Genomic DNA, 22,881 nt, shown 5'->3' on the forward strand with positions numbered 1-22,881 from the left:
AGCCTTTCCTCACAGGAGAGGTGTTCCAGCCCTCGGATCATTTTTGTGCCCCTCCTCTGGACCTGCTCCAACAGGTCCATGTCTTTCCTGTGCATAGGGCTCCAGAGCTGGATGCAGGACTCCAAGTGGGGTCTCACCAGAGCAGAGTAGAGTGGCAGAATTGCCTCCCTTGACCTGCTGGCTTTTATCCTAGATAAAAGTGACATGACTGTCCTAGATACAAAACAATAACTGTTCATTTGAATTCTGCCTGCCTAACTCTTAATTCATATAACCAAGTTGAATTGTGACAATTTGCCTATATTAGTGTACGCCCCTCCTGCACTGGGTGTGTGAAGAGGTCCAGCCTGCAGCATGCAGAAGTCATGCAGGAGCAGAAGCAGCAAGAAACTGAGGTCCCCTATCAGAGTCAGTTCTTTTGATCAAGGCTTCCTCCACAACATCTAAAGTTATCCTTAAACTAGTCTGGCTGGTTTCTAGTGAAAGTCAAGATCCTCTTTCCTAAGATGCTGAAGTTGTAATGTTTTGGACTTCTTTTCCACAAAATTTTTTATTTTCTTTCCAAGTTCTACCTTAAATGCACCAAAATAGAAGCCTCTTCTCATAAAAACTAAACCAAGAAATAGTAACCAATTAGATTTAGGAGGAAGAGAAAACTAAAGCCCCAGTGTCTTTCCATATTTCATAAAGCTGTTCCTGTAATTCTTGAAAAACTCTGCATGCCATCAGATGAACTTAAATCTTACCTGGGCTTGTACATCTCCTTTCTCTGCTAAAAACTGATAATACTGAATCAAGTCTTCTTCTAGCATCCCACTTGCCATTCCTGGATTTTCTACTTCATCTGCTAAGCGAATTCGCTGAACCACTGTGCCACCAGTTAAAGAAATGTCACTAGCAACTGGAAAACAGATAAGACAAGTTTTCAGAAAATTTTGTTCAACACAAATATTACAACACTGCAACTTAGTAAGAACAGATCTCTACAGAGCTTCAAGCTGTTACTCAGAGAGAATGAATCACTTTGACACTCACTAAGAATTAAAGACATTTCACTAGTTAAGAGACAAAAATAGCGTATCACGTTTCAGAGCCAAACAGATAACTTGTTTAATAGCAGGAAATCTCTATTTTCACACTATTAGTGTTAATAGTACTTCTAGTATCTTCTAGGTGAATGATCTAGAAATACATAGAAAGTCAAGAACATTAGCCTAGTAAAAAGTTTTTACCATGATTAGCTACAAGTCGGTAGTGAATGAGAGCAGATTCACAACTTTGAAGGACTCCTATCCCAGCCCAGTACCGGTAACCCTAGAGAGGAAAATATAAAAATATGGGACTATAGGTTATTTGACAACATACTGCTTGCCAGGTTACAGACTTTTTTCACTTTACTGGAGCAAGATTTGATGAGACAATAGGCAAAACAAAGGCCACAAGTCCTTTGTGCCTGCACTAAAAGCACTGATAAAATTGCATGAAAAGACTGATACCATTAAAGGTTAAGTGTAGCCAATGTACTTCAGGTATTACTCAGGAAAAAGCAAATAAGCAGAGTGATACTTATGGGTGAAAATCTAAAGCCTTTTATTTACACATGCTGCATTGTATTTGTCTTAAATCTCATAATACTGATGAAAACGGCATCTTCTGCCAAGATCTCTGGCTTTTACAGTTCTCAATAGCCTATAAAAATTAGAAGTCTGACACTTCTGCTTTAAGTCAAGAGATATAAACATGGTCCGTCTAAATTCATAGTGGTACACAGCTTACAATGACCACACTTTTTCCTTAGATTAACAAGGAATAAATGGGAAATTACTATTGCCCACCCAGCGCACGCATGATGATCTACTATTTGGACAGTCTATTCACATGAATGCAAATCTTACATTAAATATTTAAGAGTACAAAAAAGTTCTCGCATGTGTAAAGTCGTTAACTATCTTACTTACCAAGATCATATGGGCAATCAGATTTCCTCCTAAAGCTCCGAAAGTGTAATATACCAGGGCCTTAAAACAAAATCATTGGTTATTTAACATCTGCCTCCAAGACAAAAGTCAAGAGCACACATTGAAGATTTCTAAGTTACCTTAGCTTGACTAGAATTGACTCCTAGACCAGATGCATATAGAAATCCAAGAGCCTAGAAATAAAATAAAGTTTGTCAGCATATCCTTTGAAAAATCCAGCATAAGTTTTCCTGGAATACGTAAGTATAAAGAAGTCAAACAACAATTCAAAGCTGCAAAGAGTATGCCAAGCTCTACCTTCACTTTGGTACCTCCTATATCTAGGCACTTCCCTGCCCCTTTTAAAGCGTGCAGTTTCTACATTATTCAGTTGCCTACGACACTAACATAAATACATCTCACCAGAATTCGGTCTAGTGAATTGAATGCAAGGAAGAAATTACCACTTCCCTGAATGCCAAGTGTAGATCCAAAGGTCCTGAACAGTAAAAGCATCCCAGTTAAAAGACCCTCAAGTGAAGATGAGCAGAATCTGTCAGGTTACTCATGTACCCTATTTGTCTCATACACCAGAGCAAACATACATGAACGATGACCCTCTCTAGAAGAGCCTTACTGTTTGATTTGCTGTCTGACAAATCCTATGAATTTATTACCTTGCATCTGTTCTGCCATGGGTTAGTTGCATTTATGACTGTAACTATAAGCAGTCAGAATGCACAGAGCTGTTTGGCTGAGGTTTTTCAAAAGTTATTTTTATTCTTAAAATTTACGTAATTACTGCTCTATCTATAACACCTGTTACAGCTGCATGGCTCAGAGGAGAAACTAGTAGCACAGAAGGCAACAGTATGTATATCTATATATATGGAGGTGTCTGTATTTCACAGTGTTCTAAGACTATTCTAGGCAATTCTGAAAGCATAACAACAACAAAAAAATCACCTCATCTAGACAGTGTTGAATTCTAGACCAATAAAAGTCCAGGTCTTCATTGAGATATAAAGTCTCTAGAGAAAACATGGTCCTGCTTTCTATAGTAAATCAGCACTGCCAACATTAAACGGGGAATAGCATGAGACCTGGTAGCTGAAGAGCTAAAACTAGCTAATTGCTAGAGAAGCTGACACTTTCAAAACAAGAGAGAGAACAATAAGAATACGCAGACATTGAGACATTAAAATTGATAACACTCACATTTTATGACATTACATGTGATCAGTAACATATGAACAATTCTATTATGTTCAAAGGCACATGAATAAGGTGAGTCGCATTCCACTAAACAGCTTTCGAGATTCCTAGAAGTTTGTAACTTCCTAGATTATAAACTTTTGAGTGTGTATATCTACCTATCTCAAAGATAAAACTGCAGATGAAAAGCCACACTATCCCACACAAACCTCCAGAAAAAGGTAACAGAGAGAAGATTTGTTGGCTGGAGTCACCTGTAATTACCGATTTTTTGATGTATACAACCAGTCAGTCATACAACAGACAAGAAACTGAACAAAAAGACCACCCCATACTATATTACTGTTAGTCTGATGCTGAATTTTTTAAACTTAAAGAGAAAACCTGTTTCCATGTGTTTACCGCGAGGGTGCAGGTGTCATTTGTCACTGCACCCTCAGTAATGCTAGCAGCACGCAGAAGCCAGGCAAAGACGACGCATTTGGGGGACAAAACCAATGCAAGGCACTGGTGAAATTTTAAAAGGTAAAGGCAATGAGTAGTCAGGATTAGGAAATGCTTAGGCAAGCATTAATAAAATACATTTCCTGAATCAAAGCCTGAACCGAACGTTTTACATCAAGTTTTCAAACAATTTAAAAAAGCAGCACTCTGCTGTCTTTTTTAACCAGGCAACAGATACCACTTACTGTTCTCATTCTACTCTGAATGCAAGAACAATCTATAAAACAATTTGTAAACCTATAAAAACTTCTGTAGAATCTAAGCACATACATACCATTTGTCCTTTAGGAGAACCTTCTTCTGTCAGTTTTTCAAACAGTTCTTTCGATGACTGGATGTTCTGCTTCAGATAATCCCCAAACAACAAAGCATAAGACACCTTCTCCATTGCCTTGGTATGATTCATGTCAGCTGCTTTCAGAAGATACTGATACGCTCTTAAAAGAAAACAATTTCTTAGTCACCTTGAGGCCATAAGCAGATTCCATTCATAAACCTGAAGATTCTGGGGAGGTGTTTTGTTCCTCTGTTTTAGCCTGTATCTTCTATAAATGCATCTACCTACAGACATTTGTTCCAGCTCCAAGTCATCCATCTATGCAACAACTCATATGATTTAGCTAATAGACAAACTGGATTTTAATGCTCACTCTACTCCATATGCAAAGCAGTATGCATTTCCTCCCTGTAAGATACATGAAAAGTTTAAGGTCAAATGATCACATTTTTGTAGCAACAATTTTACATCCTGTACTAGGTATCTAGCAGGACCACTACTCTGACAGCTTCATAGATCATGACAGGAAAAAAAAAGTCCGACAAAGGCTGTGGAGTCCTTGATTTGTTGGAATACAAAATGATTCCAATTAAAACAGTAAGTGCTGGGTCCAAGACAACCTCATACATGATCAATTTTGTGATGAAACAGTCATGCTAACAGTGAGAAAGCTCTCTGCAAACTCCTCTTTCTATTTCAGCCCCAGAAATTACAGTAGTCCTCCAAAGTAATTTCACAGCAACTGGTTTCACAGCAATATAAAAGATTGTAACCTTATATGTCATAACACAGTACTATCAAGTATGCTTCAGCTTGCTTTCTTAGGGACCTCTGATAGCATTCCAAGTTTTTTTTTTTTACCTCTTCTCCTTTCTATTCTCAGACTTGTTGGTTGTGGGTTTTTTTTTTTTTTCCTCTTTCTGACAGGCTGAGGCACACCTGGTTCCTCACATAATTTCATCTTCCAAGAAAACGTAAGGCGTTCAAGAGAACCAAGATCTAACATTGTTTTACAATTCCTACACTATTTTACACAAAAGAATACTAGTCAGAGTCTAACAGATACTGTCTCCTTTTGTCTTTGCCAAGGTGTGATAGAGAACCTCCAGCTCGGCTTCAGTTTCCCTGATCCTGAAAGTAGAAATTTGCTCCCTTATCTCAACAAATAAATTTAACATGGTAATACTGCTCACAAAATACTCAGCAGCCTGAAGTCACCACTTACTGACGAATTTGTCAACAGGACTACCATGGAGATCTAAATTAACATAGCTGTTCTTAATTATAGTGGTAAGCTGACAACTATTTCATCAGTAATTGTATATATACAGAGTAGAAAGTAACCAGATCAGAATGAAAGGAACACTCATTTCATTCTTTTTTTTGTTTTGTTTTGTCTACAAGCATTACCCTTTTCTCTCTATTAGAGTTTTAAAAATTTGTTAAGATTAAGTTTAATACTATTTTTATGGTGACTGAAAACATGAAAAAGCAGGAACAAAAACAGAGCAGGACAAGAAATGCTGATTTTTCCCACGTAATATTTGAGGCAGAATGAGAATCAGACTGTAAAAAACATTTGAAAAAGAACAATTATCTTGTATTACAGTCTCACTTCTTTTCAGGCAGTTGTCACATATGAATTGTAGCGACAGAACTGCAGCATCTTCTTGTTAATGCTTTGATGACATCCACCCTTCAGAAATTAATCTTATACTATTATTAGTGGATTCAGAGGAAAGCAGGCACAAAAATACCCTGAAATTACTATTTATTTTCAGTAATATCATTGCACGGTTTGATGCTAAGTCAAATAAAGTACAAAGTCCCAGGGCAACTCATTTAAGTTACTTTTCAGTTAAGCCAGAGCAACCAGCCATGTCATCCTTCTCTTGTCGGGGCAGAGGGGGTCGACTTACTCTTTCTTCTGAGCTTTGTTACTGCTTTCATTAAGCATTTTCATTCCAGTCTGATAAACATCTTCGGCTTCTTGCATCTGCCTTCTCTTATTAGACTGCTCTTCAGCTAAAAAAAAGAAAAGAGTACATTATGAGCTCCAATGACACAGCTAAAGACCATTCTCTCAAAACTCCTATTGGTTCTAAAGGGAAAATACAACCAGAAATATATTTCTGAAGACCAATAAACAACTCAAGTGATTACAAAAAGCTGTCTAAAGGAGGTGCTGGATATCTTGGTAAACAGTTTCTTCTCATGTCATGTCTCTAATGTAAGAGTTTGGTGTTAAAATATTCTTTCCATTGGTCCAAAGCAAGCTGCGCAAGCAAGAAAGGCTGCTGCTTCAGGAGGACGTTTGATAGAGAAGGGTTGCCTTTGCACAACAAATCAGCGAGCATAATGTGAAACACTGTCAAACCCCTGTACTCCTACAGTCTCAGAAACCAAGTTTTACAGATGCCTCCACTGCAAGATTCCCCAAATAGCTTCGGGAAGTGGCATTTGCATTACAATCTTTTCCATCATGAGAACTTTGCCTTTATAATTACTTGTATATCACACTACAAAGTGGCCATTAATATATGACAGGGACTTCTAGACCCTGAAATAAAGGGCATTAAGAGGACTGAAAACACTAGCTTAAGAAAGCATTCCTTGGACAAGAACAAGACATGAGGTTACTTACTTTCACAGAAGCCCCACTTTTGATCTTTCTTGTAATCATAGGTTGTTGCACACCAAAGCCTTCCATCTTCCCTCCCATCTGCAGTGCACTCTGCATACTCCTTCTCCATAAACAAAAAGGGGAAGTGGCAAGGTTCACCATCTGCAGTGCCTCCAATAGCTGTCAAAACTGAAAATATATACCCAGGAATTAGACTGCTTTCCTTTATTTCACAAACTAAAGTTATCTACTACATTCAGGAAAGCACGCCTATGTTGGTTTTAATTCCTATGAACTGCATTAATCAAGTTTTCCGTAAAATTCCTAATTTAAAAAGCCTGAAAAAGGAATTATTTTTCTAAATGGCACTTTAAAAAAATATTATTCTTGTTTTTAATTAGGAAATGAAACAGAAGGTATGTGGTTTCTTATATTCCTTAGTTCTAAGCAAAAAAAAATATTTATTTAGGTTGGAGAAGGCAAGTCTTTGTTACATTTTTATTGCTTACCAAAATAAACAGCCCTTCCTTTCACTTTATCTTCTCTGCACTCCATTACTCATGCAAAAGACTACCCTCAAAATGCATTCCAGTGCATATACTCATTTTAGCCCCAGGGTTAGACGTAATCGTGACAGAACCACTCACATCGCCAAATGTGATACTGAAAGTACCTGAATATCAGCAGGGAGCACACTTCAAGCATAAAACTGTAAAAGCGACTTTAATGAAATCACTAAGAGTCTAGTAATTTTCTGTTGTTGCGTACACTTACATTGAAAACTTTATTTCACTTTACCAATAAAGTTGCATTTAAAATTACTTTGAACTGCATGATTTATCATTTCTCATGCACTAGAACTTCAAAGGTTACCGATTCCAATATTGCAGTATTTTTAAATAAAATCAATCTTCTATGAAGACCAAGAACTCTCTTTGTTTTTTGAAAATGAAATTATTTCAATTAGCTTTTTATAAAGGTTTTTCTCTTTCACTAAGCTAAATCCAGCAGTTGGGTTCAGCTTCATCTGAAGACATTTGCAAAGTCATGCAATTGAGAATGTCAATTATACAGTGTTTTTTAAAGTTAAGTTCATAATTCTTGTGTTTATAGAGAAAGTGAGTTCTTTTTTTTTAGGGTCCATAATTGTAAGGCCTAGAAACCATACTAATTTAAAAATTTAATGTTTAATGCTGAAGCATAAGGAATTCTCCAGGATTAGCCTGTTCAAATTGCTCTTCTTAATTTGATTCCTTGGCAGAAATTCCACCACATCAAGTTAATGATCCCATAACACACAGGGAAAAAATTCTATTTTCGGAAATTGCATTCAAAAATAATGTGTCCAGATGCAATTAGCCTGGAATAATTTTAGACATCTGCTAAGCACAGAGTAATGCACAAACTCATGCTATGGGTACACGTAACTACAACTGACGGGACCTCCTATCACCGTCATCTGAACAAAGTCCAGGATATTAACACTACCTGAGAATTTGAAGTTTTATTTGTATTGTTGAGTACCTCATCTCCTGTATTGAAAGCAATTGGACATGAACCATTTACACAGTGCTCTGCATGAGAGTTAGCTGTACACTAAAGCTATGAAATTACTCTACCCCAGTCCTCCCCCTTGCCTCTTTTTTTAATTCTTAATTCAACCACAATGCTCTTTTTCTCCCCAGATAGTAACAAATACTAACCCCTAAAGCAACACAGCAGTGTGACCACAGGATAAAATGCTCAGTACGATTATTTTATCATGTACTTAAAGAATGATAAATACAAACTGAGACAAATAATTTACACAGAGAATAAACTACTTTTCGTCAAACTTACTGTGCAAGTAGCAAGTTACCTGTTTTCCTACGTCTGAATAAAGTATATGGTGTTTTATCATTATATTTTGTCTTTATTTACTCGTGTCTCATCTCATACTTTATGCTACAGGAAACCCAAACATAGATTACTTGTAAGTATTGGTTACATTACTGTAAGATTCCTCCAAACAGGAAAACAAATGCAGCAGGAATTGCCAGCTCCATATAAACTTGTGGACAGTTTTCAGCAAAAACTGTTAGTATGGAACGTGATTGTTACAAAAACGTACAACATAAAAGATAAATACCTAAAAAATACCATTTTCTGTACACACATGACCTCCTCGCTAATCAGAATAGATAGCTTCCTTCTTAGAAGGTTACAAGCCTTAATAGTACTAATTCTAAATTACTGAAGATGAAATTTTTTTGTGCTCAGTATCCTGAAAAATACACACGGAAACTCGAAGAATATTTTTTTATCCATGCAATCTCATGACCATACACGAGCCAAACTGTATTTAGAAAAGCATTAATGCCCCTTAATGCAGTCTTGTCACCAGTAGCTCATTCAAGAGATGTAATGTCTGTACCTGAGGTAGATTCTTGTCCTGCTCAGTTAAAAAGCTTGCCAGTAAAGCTGTTCTTCAGCAGTTTTTTTTCCTGCCGTAACACAAATACTCTTCCTTCAGAACTGCTTTTTAGATAAAACCAGGAATCCTCCCTTTCGCATCGTTTATTTACTTCCTAAGAGGTTCCAAAAACTGCGCAAGACTTAAATGTATGGTTTTTGAAAGTCGCCTGCAGTACTTTGACAGGTATAGTTAAAAACCTTAGTTGCCAGGGAGCAAGCAATCTGGTTACACCTTTCTGATGTGAGATTAAAAGTATCTTAAAGTTTACTTTTGAAATAGACAGCACTCACTAAGTATGATGCTTGGCTCACTGTTTTGTGACAGCAAGTTATTTAGTGGATTTTACATACCTTTTTCCTGTATAGCACCACACCTATCAACAGCAATATTTAATCCTATTACTGAGTTTTTACAAACTCTATACTAGTTCTGCAACAACAAGGAAGGTTTATTAAAAAACACTGAAAGTTACTATATAATGGAGCTAATGTCATAACTCCTGCTTTCTTTTGATATTCAAATCTGAGTTGAGAAGAGAGACAAATACCACTATTCCCATATAACTATATTTTTTCAGTAAAGTTCAAGATTTACTTTTTATGGACAAGTGAAAAGGAAAAGTCTTTGCTGCATAGGCTAGGTTACTCAACTGTGCCATCTAGTTATCATCCACTACTAACTGCAAGTCAAAAAATTGTATTAAATTTGTATTTTTATTAGTAGTAAAAAAGAAATACTAGAATTTCCTGGGAATTCAGGCACAAGGACACAAGGTTTTACCTACATTTAAAAACTTACTGAAGTTTACATGCAATTTAGGTGTAGCTCTAAAGCTCCCAATGCCATTGTAAGAAGCTTGTCTTTGCATCACTACTTGCTCCTTCTCTGTCAACCAATTCTCCAGGCAAACAGCCAGCAGGCTGAAACACTGATGCAACTGTGGTGAACGGAGTTCAATCCAGCTGGCGGCCGGTCACGAGTGGTGTTCCCCAGGGCTCAGTTTTGGGTCTGGTCTGGTTTAACATCTTTATCAATGATTTGGATGAAGGGATTGAGTGCACTCCCAGTAAGTTTGCAGATGACCCCAAACTGGGCGGGAGTGTCGATCTGCTTGAGGGTAGGAAGGCTCTGCAGATGGATCTGGACAGACTGGATTGACCGGCTGAGGCCAACTGTATGAGGTTCAGCAAGGATAAGTGCTGGGTCCTGCACTTCGGTCACAACAACCCCATGCAATGCTACAGGCTTGGGGGAGAGTGGCTGGAAAGCTGCCCAGCGGAAAAGGACCTGGGGGTGTGGGTCGACAGCCACTGAACATGAGCCAGCAGTGTGCCCAGGTGGCCAAGAAGACCAATGGCATCCTGGCTTGTATCAGGAATAGTGTGGCCAGCAGGAGTAGGGAGGTGATCGTACCCCTGTACTTGGCACTGGCGAGGCCGCCCCTTGAGTACTGTGTTCGGTTTTGGGCCCCTCACTACAAGAAGAACACTGAGGTGCTGGAGCGTGTCCAGAGAAGGGCTATAAGGCTGGTGAGGGGTCTAGAGAACAAGTCTTATGAGGAGTGGCTGAGGGATCTGGGGCTGTTTAGTCTGGAGCAGAGGAGGCAGAGGGGGGACCTTACTGCTCTCTACAACTACCTGAAAGGAGGTTGTAGTGAGGCAGGTATCAGTCTCTTCTCCCAAGTAACTAGAGATAGGACAAGAGGCAATGGCCTTAAGTTGCATCAGGGGAGGTTTAGATTGGACATTAGGAAAAATTTCGTCACCGAAAGGGTTATCAAGCATTGGAACAGGCTGCCCAGTGAAGTGGTTGAGGCACCATTCCTGGAGGTATTTAAAAGATGTTTAGACGTGGCACTTAAGGACTTGGTTTAGTAGGCATGATGGTGATGGGCTGATGATTGGACTTCATGATCTTAGAGGTCTTTTCCTACCTTAACGATTCTATGATTCTCCTTCTATGGTTGGTATACATACACACAGCATAGTATGTGTACCTGAGTCCTATCTGAAGAAATCACACCTTTCTCCATTTGATAGTTAAAGCTTTCCAAGAAGACAGAAACAACAAGAACTATGGAAAACCCTTTCAAATGCATCTAAAAATAACCACTCCGATTTCAACCACAATACAAGTGTAAAGTTTTTGATGTTACTTTCTCATGGAAATGGCAGCAGTTATCATTCCATTCCAGAAAGCTTAAGACATTAGTTATTTCATATGTTCAAAATTACTATTTGTGTTCATTCATATGCCAGAGTTACTCAGATGCATCTTACTTGCTATTTGTTCAAAAGTCTGTGAGCAGTTACCTGGACTTTGTATTTCTGCTTCTTCCAAATCCTTATTTAATAGATTTGACATTTCTAGAGAGTTCAACTCTTCCAGCGAATTCTCTTTTTCCTCCTCTTGACTGAGAAAGTTCTCTTCATCCTCCAACTGAGAGTCCGATTTCCCTGATTCAACGAAGATCTGACCTGCCACCACTCGAGTTCCCGTGGAATGGTCCTTTACCTGGTCCTCTGCAGATAAAGTCTGAAGGAAAGCAACCACATAATTCAGAAGATTAGAAACTGAACAGCAGCAGCTAGCAAAACAGCCTATGGCTTTTTAAAGACATGATTAACACACTAAGTTTAAACAGTAGCATCAAAAGTAAGCTGAGCTACCTCTATCAGCTCTCATTGACTATCTCATTCAGTTCTTCGAAAAAACTCTTTTTGAAAGATATAACACAACATTAATTCTTCTGATACACAGAAGAAATTAACGAGACAGCAAGAGCTACTGAACAGTTTAAAACAGGAATCGAATCATAGTTCTGAATTTCAGACCTTTGCTCTCACTCTACAAGAAAAACAGAATGACTACAAACTTATTTCCTCACCTTTGACTCCAGTGATTCATCTTGATTTCCCTCTTCATCTAGAAGAGATGTTATAAGTCAGTAAAAAGCTTCTCCATGAGTAATTTTCTCAAAAATAAAAATAAGTTTAGCTATAGGATTATACCATGGTTCTGAATATTCTGGTGTACTATGCTGACTAACACACTTCAGAAAAACCTTGTCAGTGCTGTCAAGAAGAATCAAATGTTTCACAGGTGATCCTCCTCCTCTTTAAATTATGCCAACACAACTGTGTGTCCAATACTGGAAAAAATTGGATTTTTTTTTTTTTAAACCCAAATCAATCCTCTAGATTACTACACAGTCTGAATTGTTCCAGTCCAACTGAACTACTTAAAAAGGTATGCATCAAGTGAAAAGGGCCTATGGAACCTAAAGTTTTTAGTCATCAGACCAGTTCTAGTACAAATAGCTTCAACAGCAACCAGAAACTTGCACTAATACCACCCTACTTATAATTAAACATTTTTCTTTACACAATGACTGGCATGCTGTCATAGATGGCTACAGACTCTTTAGGAAAGACAGACCAACAAGGAGAGGTGGGGGAGTTGCTCTATATATGAGGGAGCAAGTAGAATGCATTGAGCTTGGCCTGGGGGCAAATGAGGAACAAGTTGAGAGTTTGTGGGTTAGAATTAAGGGACAGGCTCACACAGGTGACATTACTGTGGGTGTGTACTACAGGCCACCTGACCAGGAGGAGGAGGTTCATGAGGCCTTCTACAGGCAGCTGCAAGCAGCCTCACAGTCACAGGCCCTGGTTGTCATGGGGGACTTCAACCACCCTAACATCAGCTGGGAAGACCATACAGCTAGGCAGGCGCAATCCAGGAGGTTCCTACAGAGCATCGATGATAACTTTCTGATGCAAGTGGTGGAGGAACCAACAAGGAAAGGCGCTCTGCTGGACCTTGTGTTAACAAACAAGGAGGGACTGGTGGAGGATGTGAAGGTCGGAGGTAGACTCGGCTGCAGTGACCATGAAATGGTCGAGTTCAGGATCCTGCGTGGAGGAAGCAGGGCGATAAGCAGGATCAAAACCTTGGACCTCAGGAGGGCTAACTTTGGCCTCTTCAAGGAGCTACTGGGAGGAACCCCGTGGGCCAGGGCTCTCGAAGGCAGGGGGGTCCGTGAGTGCTGGTCGCTCTTTAAACATCATTTCCTCCATGCACAGGAGCAATGCATCCCCCTGAGAAAGAAATCGAGCAAAGGAGGCAGGAGACCTGCATGGTTAAACAAGGAGCTTCTAGCAGAGATCAGGCAGAAGAGAAAGGTCCATGGAATGTGGAAAGAGGGACAGGCCACTTGGGAAGAGTACAGGAATGTGGTCAGAGCATGCAGGGATGCGACGAGGAAGGCCAAGGCCCACCTGCAATTGAAGCTGGCAAGGGATGTCAAAAACAACAAGAAGGGCTTCTTCAGCTACATCAGCAGCAAAAGGAAGGCTAGGGACAATGTGGGGCCGCTGCTGAATGAGGCGGGTGTCCTGGTGACGGAGGACGCGGAGAAGGCAGAGCTACTGAATGCCTTCTTTGCTTCAGTCTTCGGTGCTAAGACTGGCCCTCAGGAATCCCAGGCCCCGGAGGTAAGAGAAGAAGCCTACAAAGAGGACGACTTTCCCTTGGTCGAGGAGGACTGTGTGAGGGATCACTTAAGCGATCTGGACGTCCACAAATCCATGGGCCCCGATGGAATGCACCCACGAGTGCTGAGGGAGCTGGCGGATGTCATTGCTGAGCCACTCTCCATCATCTTTGAGAGGTCCTGGAGGACAGGAGAGGTGCCCGAGGACTGGAGAAAGGCCAATGTCACTCCAATCTTCAAAAAGGGCAAGAAGGAGGACCCAGGGAACTACAGGCCGGTCAGCCTCACCTCCATCCCAGGAAAGGTGATGGAGCAGCTTATCCTGGAGGCCATCATCAAGCAAGTGGAAGAAAAGAAGGTTATCAGGAGTAGTCAGCATGGATTCACCAAGGGGAAATCATGCCTGACCAATCTGATAGCTTTCTACGATGACATGACTGGCTGGGTAGATGAGGGGAGAGCCGTGGATGTTGTCTACCTAGACTCCAGCAAGGCTTTCGACACAGTCTCCCATGATATCCTCCTAGGGAAGCTCAGGAAGTGTGGGCTGGATGAGTGCTCCGTGAAGTGGACAGAGAACTGGCTGAATGGCAGAACTCAGAGGGTTGTCATCAGCGGCGCTGAGTCTAGTTGGAGGCTGGTGACAAGTGGTGCCCCCCAGGGGTCAGTACTGGGCCCAGTCTTGTTTAACTTCTTCATCAATGACCTGGATGAAGACTTAGAATGTACCCTCAGCAAGTTTGCTGATGACACAAAACTGGGAGGTGTGGTAGACACACCAGAAGGCTGTGCTGCCATTCAGCGTGACCTGGATAGGCTGGAAAGCTGGGCAGAGAGGAACCTGATGAGGTTCAACAAAGGCAAATGCAGGGTCCTGCACCTGGGGAGGAACAACCTCATGCACCAGTACAGGCTTGGGGTGGACCTGCTGGAGAGCAGCTCTGTGGAGAGGGACCTGGGTGTCCTGGTGGACGACTGGTTAACCATGAGCCAGCAGTGTACCCTGGCTGCCAAGGCAGCCAACGGGATCCTGGGATGCATCAAGAGGAGTGTGGCCAGTAGGTCAAGGGAGGTTCTCCTCCCCCTCTACTCTGCCCTGGTGAGGCCCCATCTGGAGTACTCTGTCCGGTTCTGGGCTCCCCACTTCAAGAAAGACGAAGAGCTACTGGAGAGAGTCCAGCGGAGGGCTACAAGGATGATGAGGGGACTGGAACATCTCCCCTACGAGGAGAGGCTGAGGGAGATGGGCTTGTTCAGCCTGAAGAAGAGAAGGCTGCGAGGGGACCTAATAAATGCTTATAAATATCTGAAGGGTGGGTGTCAGGAGGATGGGGCCAAGCTTTTTTCAGTGGTGCCCAGCGACAGGACAAGGGGCAATGGGCACAAACTGAAGCACAGGAAGTTCCCTCTGAACATGAGGAAGAACAACTTCCCTCTGAGGGTAACGACGCACTGTAACAGGCTGCCCAGGGAGTTTGTGGAGTCTCCTTCTCTGGAGATATTCAAGACCCGCCTGGACAAGGTCCTGTGCAGCCTGCTGTAGGTGATCCTGCTTCGGCAGAAGGGTTGGACTAGATGACCCACAGAGGTCCCTTCCAACCCCTACTATTCTGTGATTCTGTAATGCCAATTAATTTTGCCTGACCAGCACATTCAAACCTTTATACAGAGGTCTCTTCAGAACTGTGAGTAATTATTTTGTCTAACATAGTGTTAAAGAGCTGCAAGCCTTGTTGAATTGTCATCTTATCTGAATGGGCTATATGTTATTTGATTAGAAATATTGGAAAGAGAATAAATGGTAAAGAAGAAAGACTATTAGGTGGAGAACTAAATGAGAGGGAGAAGATAATCAGAAAAACTTATTTATGACAGTTTTACCATTGTTTTGCAGAATCGTGCCTCCTATTTTCTTTGTTCCTCTAACTTAAATGGGCTACTCACTGTGCTCCAAACAACTTGGTTTGCACTATCGTCTGGACTGAAAGCCTCTAAAACTATCACAGCCGAAATGTGACTGTTCTCAGTCACCAGTTTCAGATACCACCTCATTTAGGTAAACATACCCCCTCCACATTTCAAAGAAGATTCTACAGGCCTCACCCTGTTCAGTACACAACTCACTTAAACGAAAATAAAAGCTTAAAATATAAACAGATGATTAAGCAAAGCTGCCACTACATTTAGAACCCCCGCCTTCTGGGACTCCGGGGTGTGTAATGCCCTGTAGCAGTGGCAAGGTGTTGACAGGCTGGAGACCTGCACTACAACTAGAAAAGGTACCTAAACTGGTAGAACTTAGTGCCCTGTACATGAGATACAGCATTCAGCAAGTTATGGTTAGCTATTAAAGACTACCTGCACCAATACTAAATGCCAGCAAAACTCTCCAAAAGTTTATAGAACTCTACTGACTTTCTGTAAGCATTTGACAGCAAACAGAACTTGCATAGTTTTCACCCTCATGCAAGTAAAGTGTCTCATCAGAGATAAATCATCCCTGAAGTGACACACCACTAACATGACACTTCATCAGTTCATGTTTTGAAAACTATTACTACAACAGAGGAACTGCAGGTATTGGCAAAAGGCTAATCTTGGAAGCCAGATTCCAGAAAGTGATTTCCACATTGTTACTTTAAGCACAACCTTTGATTAGAACAAGTAAATAGACAAATGAGAATCAACTTTAACGTGTAAAGCATAATTAAAAAATCAAGAAAAAATGCTAAGACATACAAGTGAAGCTGCAAAACTAAGGAGACAAGAAGCTTGACAGTGTAACTGAGACAAATAGATAATAGTCTGTTGAGCACACTGAAGAGGACATAAAGCTCGAGAAGTTTGGCTGCCAGACGACACAAGATTAAAAAGGATCTAGAGCGGTCGGTGTGGGTAAGCAGCTGTACTCTAAAGGTCCGAAAATGAAAGCGTGTAGAGCTCTTCAGAAAAACTAGTGGAGACAGCAAAGAGCGCTCCAGATGCAACAGACCCTGCAAGTAGCAACCAAGACAGCATAAGGACAAACAACAATTTGGAAAAAAAACACCAAAAGAGGCATAAGAAGAAACAAGGCTAGCTGCATTTGTGGCAGAGACCACAGCACTTGTCAGCTCAAGGAATCTAACAGATACAGCCGATCGTGATAAGTCATAAGAAGTTCTACCACTGAACTTCAACACTTCAGAGCGCCACGTAACAGTTGGTTTTTAAATACAAGTACCTATACATTCAGGATATTTGCTGGCCATTTCTGTTTTGAAACTATGAGACAAATTTGAAGTTACCATGTTTCCCACAAATTACATTCTACTATCCTAAATAATTTTGATCTAAACCCAAATGCTACCCCTAGAACTTTGAACTCCACAGCTTGTCAAGAGATTCAGACATGCTTCCGGACTAGTGGAAAACTAAGACAGGGTTAACTTACCCAGCAGCTTGCATGCTGCTATTAATATATACAAACCACTTACACAGTACCTGTCACAGCAGTAACAAGCATCATGTTATCTTTAACAGCTATACCAGCTCGGGTGTTTGGTTTTGTCTGCTCCAAATCAGTCCATATGCCTGACAGAACTAGACTAATCTAGCTTTTTGGTAAAGGCTTTCCTATCTGATTTCAGTTTGAGGAAGGTTGACTTTACAATAAAAGACCACACAAGGTCAAATAGAAATAGGGTATACTATCTATGCACACACATCAAAGAACAATTTTTTTGTAAATTCATATGAAAAGTAAAAGGTTTACTAAATTGAAAGGCAAGAGACATTTGAGCAACATAAGGTAGAGCTCACTAAATGTTTGCAGCTCTTCCCTGAAAGTAAATAAACCTATTTCATTTCCATTGCATCATTTAAATTCTCTCTGAAGGAAGCAGCTTTGTTATTGAGAAACTGTACTTGAAAAAATTGTTTTCAGAATAGTGGTTCCAAAACAGCACTAAAGCAACAACAAAATATTAGTTTAACTGTTCTTAGCTCTGGGACTTCCTTCTAAACCAAACTGAGGTTGCAGTGATGACCGATAATGCAACTAGAGGAGGGATCACTTACAGCTTTGCTCTCTCACAGAACTGCTGACTAATGTGCACCCGCTACTCACAGGAGTGTGTCTACTTCTAAGAAACAGTTAAGAAAACTATTCTGAAAGACCTCTGGAAGGTCACAGTTCATAAGAACAGCTTATTAGTCAAGGCTCAACTACTGAACAAAGTCACAGATGTTATGTTTGTGCACCTGCTTCAGAGATTAAAGCTGATAGCTCAGTTTGTTTTTCCAGTTAAATTAAAAAAAGTAACGGACATTTTTTAATTTGGTTCTGTTACAAGGCTACCTAATTCTATAACCCTTTCTGAAAAGGTCAATTGGAAATTAATCCTACCATTTGCTAAACAAATTAGGGACATGCAACGATATATTAAAAGAAGAAAGTAGGCAAAAATACTTGTGACTGAAACAAGCAGCTGACAACACTGTATAGAATGCTTCACTTCCAAAGAGTGCTGAGCTGCAGACACTGCTGGGCGCTCTCATGCCGACCTAGGACTCTAGAGCGCTTCATAGTGCTAAGCGCTTGTTTCAACCATCCACCACTTCATATATAATTAAAATCAGCTTTAAAATTTATTCGTTTCTCCTCAATTAGAAAGGCCAGTGTTCAATCTATCTATGTAAATATAGTAAAAGTACTCTGGAAGCCTATGCTAGACCAAAAAGATCCTACCTTATGCTGGATAAAGATGCTACCATTTTGTGAGAATTACCATTTTCAAGAGAGCACTATGGAGAGAGGGGCAGAAACAAGCAGAGCTATGCAGTGTGATTCAGCAAGAAGAACGTCATTAGCCCGAGTGAGCCCAACAGTTTCAAAGTTTTGCTGTATTGGAAGAACAAGTCAACTGCCAGCCTATAAAGCTAAAGGACTGGTACTGCCAGACAAGAAATACTATTAGTTTCAGTGTTAGAATGGTCACTCACCTTCGGAAAATAGCCAAAAATACGCTAAGTGCAAGCAGCTGGCAATCTCCCAAAGCTCTGACAAATGCCCTAACTAATCACTGTAGTCAGCTTCCTTCCAAGCTCTTCAAGCTTCAAACACTATCATGACAAAACAACTAGTAAGAGTCTGTATGCTCTAGAGCAGTGATCTCCAAAGTGGGGTGTGCACACCCCAGGGAGTGTGCTAGCCAACCCACTGCGGGTGCAGGAAGAAAATACTTTTTGTGCTGTTAATAAGTGAAGCTTTTCTTAACACAGTGTTTATTTCACCTTTTTGTCATTCTTTTTTTCATTTCTGTTTTTGTGCATGTTTTCTGATGCATATATTATGTTAGTACATATATTTAATTTTTTATAAGTTAAATATTGAAGATGGATGCTTAAAAATTTTACTGAGATGAGTGCATGAACAAAAAAGGTTTGGCAACAACTGCCGTAGAGCATCCATCACAGATTTTTAGTTATTCCTTGCAATGTTCTTTTTGTGGAAGTGACTAGTTAGACTTTGAAAGAGAATGCAAACCTGTTTACCCTACTCTTGCAGTAAAAATGGAAATCTTAAGAAAAAAAATTACCTCAGATGGCTTCTCATCAATTTTTCAACTGCTAAATTCAGCACAGAAAGACTCTATGGCATAGATGCCATTCTACTACATGAACCTCTAAAACATGCACTGAGTTAAGCAAAATCCCGAAGTGCCATCTATTCAGCAAGACGAGTTTCAAAGTATCTTTGGCAGCAAGTACATTGCTACAGTCTGTACAGTGCAACTACAAGAGTAAGATATAGGTCAACTCTCACCCTGAATACAAATCTTTTTTCCAGTCTCCTCGCAATTGCTGGCTAACTATTCACAAAACCTACTCTTCAGCAGTTCCTCTGTAGGAACTGAGATTCCCTATCAGGCAACAAAGCAACAAATCTAGGGAATGTTTTTCAGTCAGGTAAGTAAAATCAGACGGGTCAGGGAAAGCCGCTAAGCTCTGTCTTTTGAGAGAATAGGTACAGATGTTTCCCACAAGTATATGACTGTGTTCATTTGTCCTACCAGTTAATGAGACAATATTGTTTTCCCAAAAGTGGGATTGTTTACCCGGTGTGCAGTACGCCAATATACACACAGAGCAGAGGTACCTGCGTATTTGTGCAGATATGCCTATCACTGAAGTTAGCCATGGAAGGTTCAGGATAGTTAGAGGAAGAATCAATTCCTCTTTTGAGGCAGAATGCCAGAATTTCTACCTCTTAGTCTGCAAACAAGGGGAAAAGATCCAAGTATCAAATAATATCATCAATCAGGAAAAAACAACAGAAGATTTTTTTTTTTTTCAATATTCCTAATGAGCGATCAACAGAAGAAAGAGAAGGCCATTGCTGCTGTGAGAAGCAGATCACCAGCTTCAACTGGAACACACACAGTTACCATTTTTTGAACTGCTTTTGCCAATTCCCCATGGACTCCTTAATATTCTTTCCCCAGCCCCCAGTGTTCAACTTCCTCATAGTCTGTACTAGTACTACATCTTCAAAAAAATGGAGCCCATTTTTTTAGGCCTGAGTTTTCTTGCATTCACCTTAAATTTTCAATAAATTGATTTAAGCAAAGTTTATGACCATAGAGTTAGGGTTTAAGGCTATAGCTAAAAAAACTCACTACTAAAAAAAATCCTCACTAAAGACATCTTCTGAAGTCAGGAAATGTAATACTTGAACCATTTTTACTCACCCTTCTTAGAACCCCTCCCTTCAATGTACTTGCATTCCAGATGACTCTTTCCAGACCAGACATTAGGAGTGAAGAAGTATTCATGGAAGCATTTAACACGCAGTCCCTAGGCTTACACCAGACTACCAGAGAAAGCGGTGCTGTTACTGTAGGAAATCAGAACATCAATGCAGCGATAACAACTTATTTTTCTTTCAGAATGATTCTTGACAAAAATTGGAGCAAGAAATGTCTTCCTGTTACGATCTGCTGCCAAAAGCTGGACTCTGAACACCCTCTCCTAACTAATTCTGGGTATTAACGAACAGTTCTACCTCACAGTGGCAATTTAAGTTTGGCAACAGCTCCTAATCCTTTATGTACCGTACCACGTGCCTTCTTGGGTCTACTAATTGTATTAGTTCAATTGACTCTAAACATATGGTCTTTAAAGGCTGAATTAAGCTATCAGAACTTCATATTCACAAACACAGCTTTGCAATAGTGGAAAAGCAGTCAAGACAGAAGAGTTGCATGCTAGCACAGCCATAGATGCACACTGGAACAACCTTTAATTTAGTCACCCAACGTCCACGTACACAACAGATGATCCATCTGACATGAACAGTCTCCTCCCACCTTAGCTTTTTTCTTTATATACACTACCAGTGACAACACACCATTCAAAGTCTGAGTACATCTCCCTGGCTTCAAAGAGCTTGCACATATCTTCTCGACACCTTGGGAAGTGCCCTGCTGGCTTACAACATTCTTTACGAAGCTCACATAACTGTGCTTGATGTCTAAGCTCCAGTAACTTCTTACTGTGTATGTGAAAATGAACCCCAAACTACAGAACTCACCTCTACAGAACACATTAAGTTACTTTGCTGGGATGCCACTGACAGCCTAAAAGCACATCCCCAGTTGCACTGGGAAGGCTGTCTATTAAAGGAGTGCTTCTGGCGTTAGAAACTCTATATAAATAAACGCACTGCACATTCCCCCCACCGCCCCTGATGGAAAGAAGGGTGTAGGAGGTAGAAACCCCAGCAGAGGAAGTAGATGACAACATATGAGAAGCACACAAACCCCAAGCTGCGCAACAACAAAAGAAACAGGAAAAAAAAAAAGGTATTATAGCAACACCACGCTATATCCCAGAAACGCTCCACAGGTATTCGTGTGAGAAAGCTGCCCCGGTACCGCCGCCATCAGCATGACCCACCCCTCAGCGAGGCAATCCGCGCTAGGGAGGAAAAAAGCCGCCTCACTTCGGTGTGGAGCAGAGCGAGCGTCCCGAAGCAGGCTCCCAACGAGCCCTCCGCAGCCAGGAGCCAGCGCCTTCACCCTGCTGAGCCTACCGCGGGGCCAGGCCCGGGGGCACCGGCAGAGCGACAGGCCCACCGCCACGCAGCTGACAGGGGCCCAGGTACCTTTCCTCCCTGCCTGCCTCCCTCCCTCCCCTCCGCCGCCTCAGCTGCCCCCCAGCACCCCACAGCCCCAGCGAGGACGCAGGGTCCCCGCCGCCGCCGCTGCCGCCAGGCCAGCCCCCCGCCCCCCACCCCCCGGCGCCCGCAGCCCGCCCGCCCTCCGTCCCTCCCCCGCAGCAGGCCACAGGCGGCGAGGCGGCCGCGGAGCTGAGGCCCCGCGGGGCGCGCAGTGGCGTGGCCCCGTTACTGACCGGCCGCGGCCAGCCCTCCGGCCCAGAGCGCCGCCAGGCACAGCACCAGCCCGAGGCACGCCCGCCGCCCCATCCCGCCGGGCTCCTCAGGGGCCGCCGCCGAGGGGCCCCGAGTCCGGCTTCCTCGCCCCGCCCACCGCCCCGCCGCCGCCAATCCGCTGGCCGCGCTGACGATCGACTACCGACGGCTGGCAGCAGCGCACGCAACCCCCCGGGTGAACGGCTTGCTCTACATGGCCCGCTCCGATTGGCTCGGGGGTGGTACGGGTCATCGGTCACGCCCTCTTGTTGGCCAATAGTATCGCAAAGGGAAACTACGTCACAAGGGGCGAGCCGGCTACTCGTGCAGCCCTTCCGAAAGACCGGCGCCGATTGGCTGACGCTCGCGTTCCTACAAGGCCCGCTGTGCCTCGCGGGGGCCGCGGCGCGGGCGGTGACGGGGGGAGCGTGAGGAAGTGCGTCACCCACACCGAACCGCGCAGGGGCTCCGCGGCCGGCAGCCGCCCCGGAGCCCAGAGGGCGGCTGGGGAGGGGGGAGGGGGCCAGCGGGGCCGGGTGGCGTCGGCCTCGGCCTGGCTGTGCCGCGGGGTGCGGGGCGGTGCGGAGCCGGGCGGGGCGGCGAGGCGCCGGCTGACCGAGTGCTGGCGGAGCGGGGCCGAAGCCAGCGCCGCAGCTCCGGCCTCGCTTACGCGGCACCCGGAGAGGGAAGCGAAGAGGCTCATCCTCGTTGACCGAGTCCGGTCGTTCTGCTGTCAGCGGGTTTCTGTGTCGGCTTCCCCCGCTGCCCCCGGTGGGGGTGTGACCGGTTTCCCGCGGGGAGCCCCGTGTCAGACCGGGGACTGCCAGGCAACGGCACGCGCTGTCGGGGTTCGGTGCGGGGGAAGCGGCAGTGAATTAAATGTCTGCCCGCGGAGGGCGCCATGAGCTCCCGCTTCCATCAGCAGAAAGGCGTCCGTGCCG

At 42.6% G+C, this 22,881-nt stretch overlaps 1 protein-coding gene across 2 annotated transcripts in view; it reads right to left on the reverse strand.

The window, feature by feature from the left end:
* The window catches only part of SEL1L (SEL1L adaptor subunit of SYVN1 ubiquitin ligase), a 44,038-nt gene extending 21,992 nt beyond the window's left edge, over nucleotides 1–22,046 (reverse strand). For both annotated transcript variants that reach the window (XM_075425869.1, XM_075425868.1), the window contains exons 1-10: nucleotides 21,922–22,046; nucleotides 11,920–11,957; nucleotides 11,345–11,567; nucleotides 6,599–6,766; nucleotides 5,874–5,979; nucleotides 3,952–4,114; nucleotides 2,099–2,152; nucleotides 1,959–2,018; nucleotides 1,233–1,314; nucleotides 747–901 (exon numbers count right to left, since the gene is read on the reverse strand). In XM_075425869.1, the coding sequence (XP_075281984.1) occupies nucleotides 747–901; nucleotides 1,233–1,314; nucleotides 1,959–2,018; nucleotides 2,099–2,152; nucleotides 3,952–4,114; nucleotides 5,874–5,979; nucleotides 6,599–6,766; nucleotides 11,345–11,567; nucleotides 11,920–11,957; nucleotides 21,922–21,994 (1,122 nt within the window). In that variant the 5' untranslated portion in view covers nucleotides 21,995–22,046. The remainder of the gene's footprint in view (nucleotides 1–746; nucleotides 902–1,232; nucleotides 1,315–1,958; nucleotides 2,019–2,098; nucleotides 2,153–3,951; nucleotides 4,115–5,873; nucleotides 5,980–6,598; nucleotides 6,767–11,344; nucleotides 11,568–11,919; nucleotides 11,958–21,921) is intronic.
* Between the last annotated feature and the right edge of the window lie 835 nt (nucleotides 22,047–22,881).

This window comes from Opisthocomus hoazin, chromosome 7 (genome assembly GCF_030867145.1).
Source record: "Opisthocomus hoazin isolate bOpiHoa1 chromosome 7, bOpiHoa1.hap1, whole genome shotgun sequence".
Lineage (NCBI taxonomy): Eukaryota > Metazoa > Chordata > Aves > Opisthocomiformes > Opisthocomidae > Opisthocomus > Opisthocomus hoazin.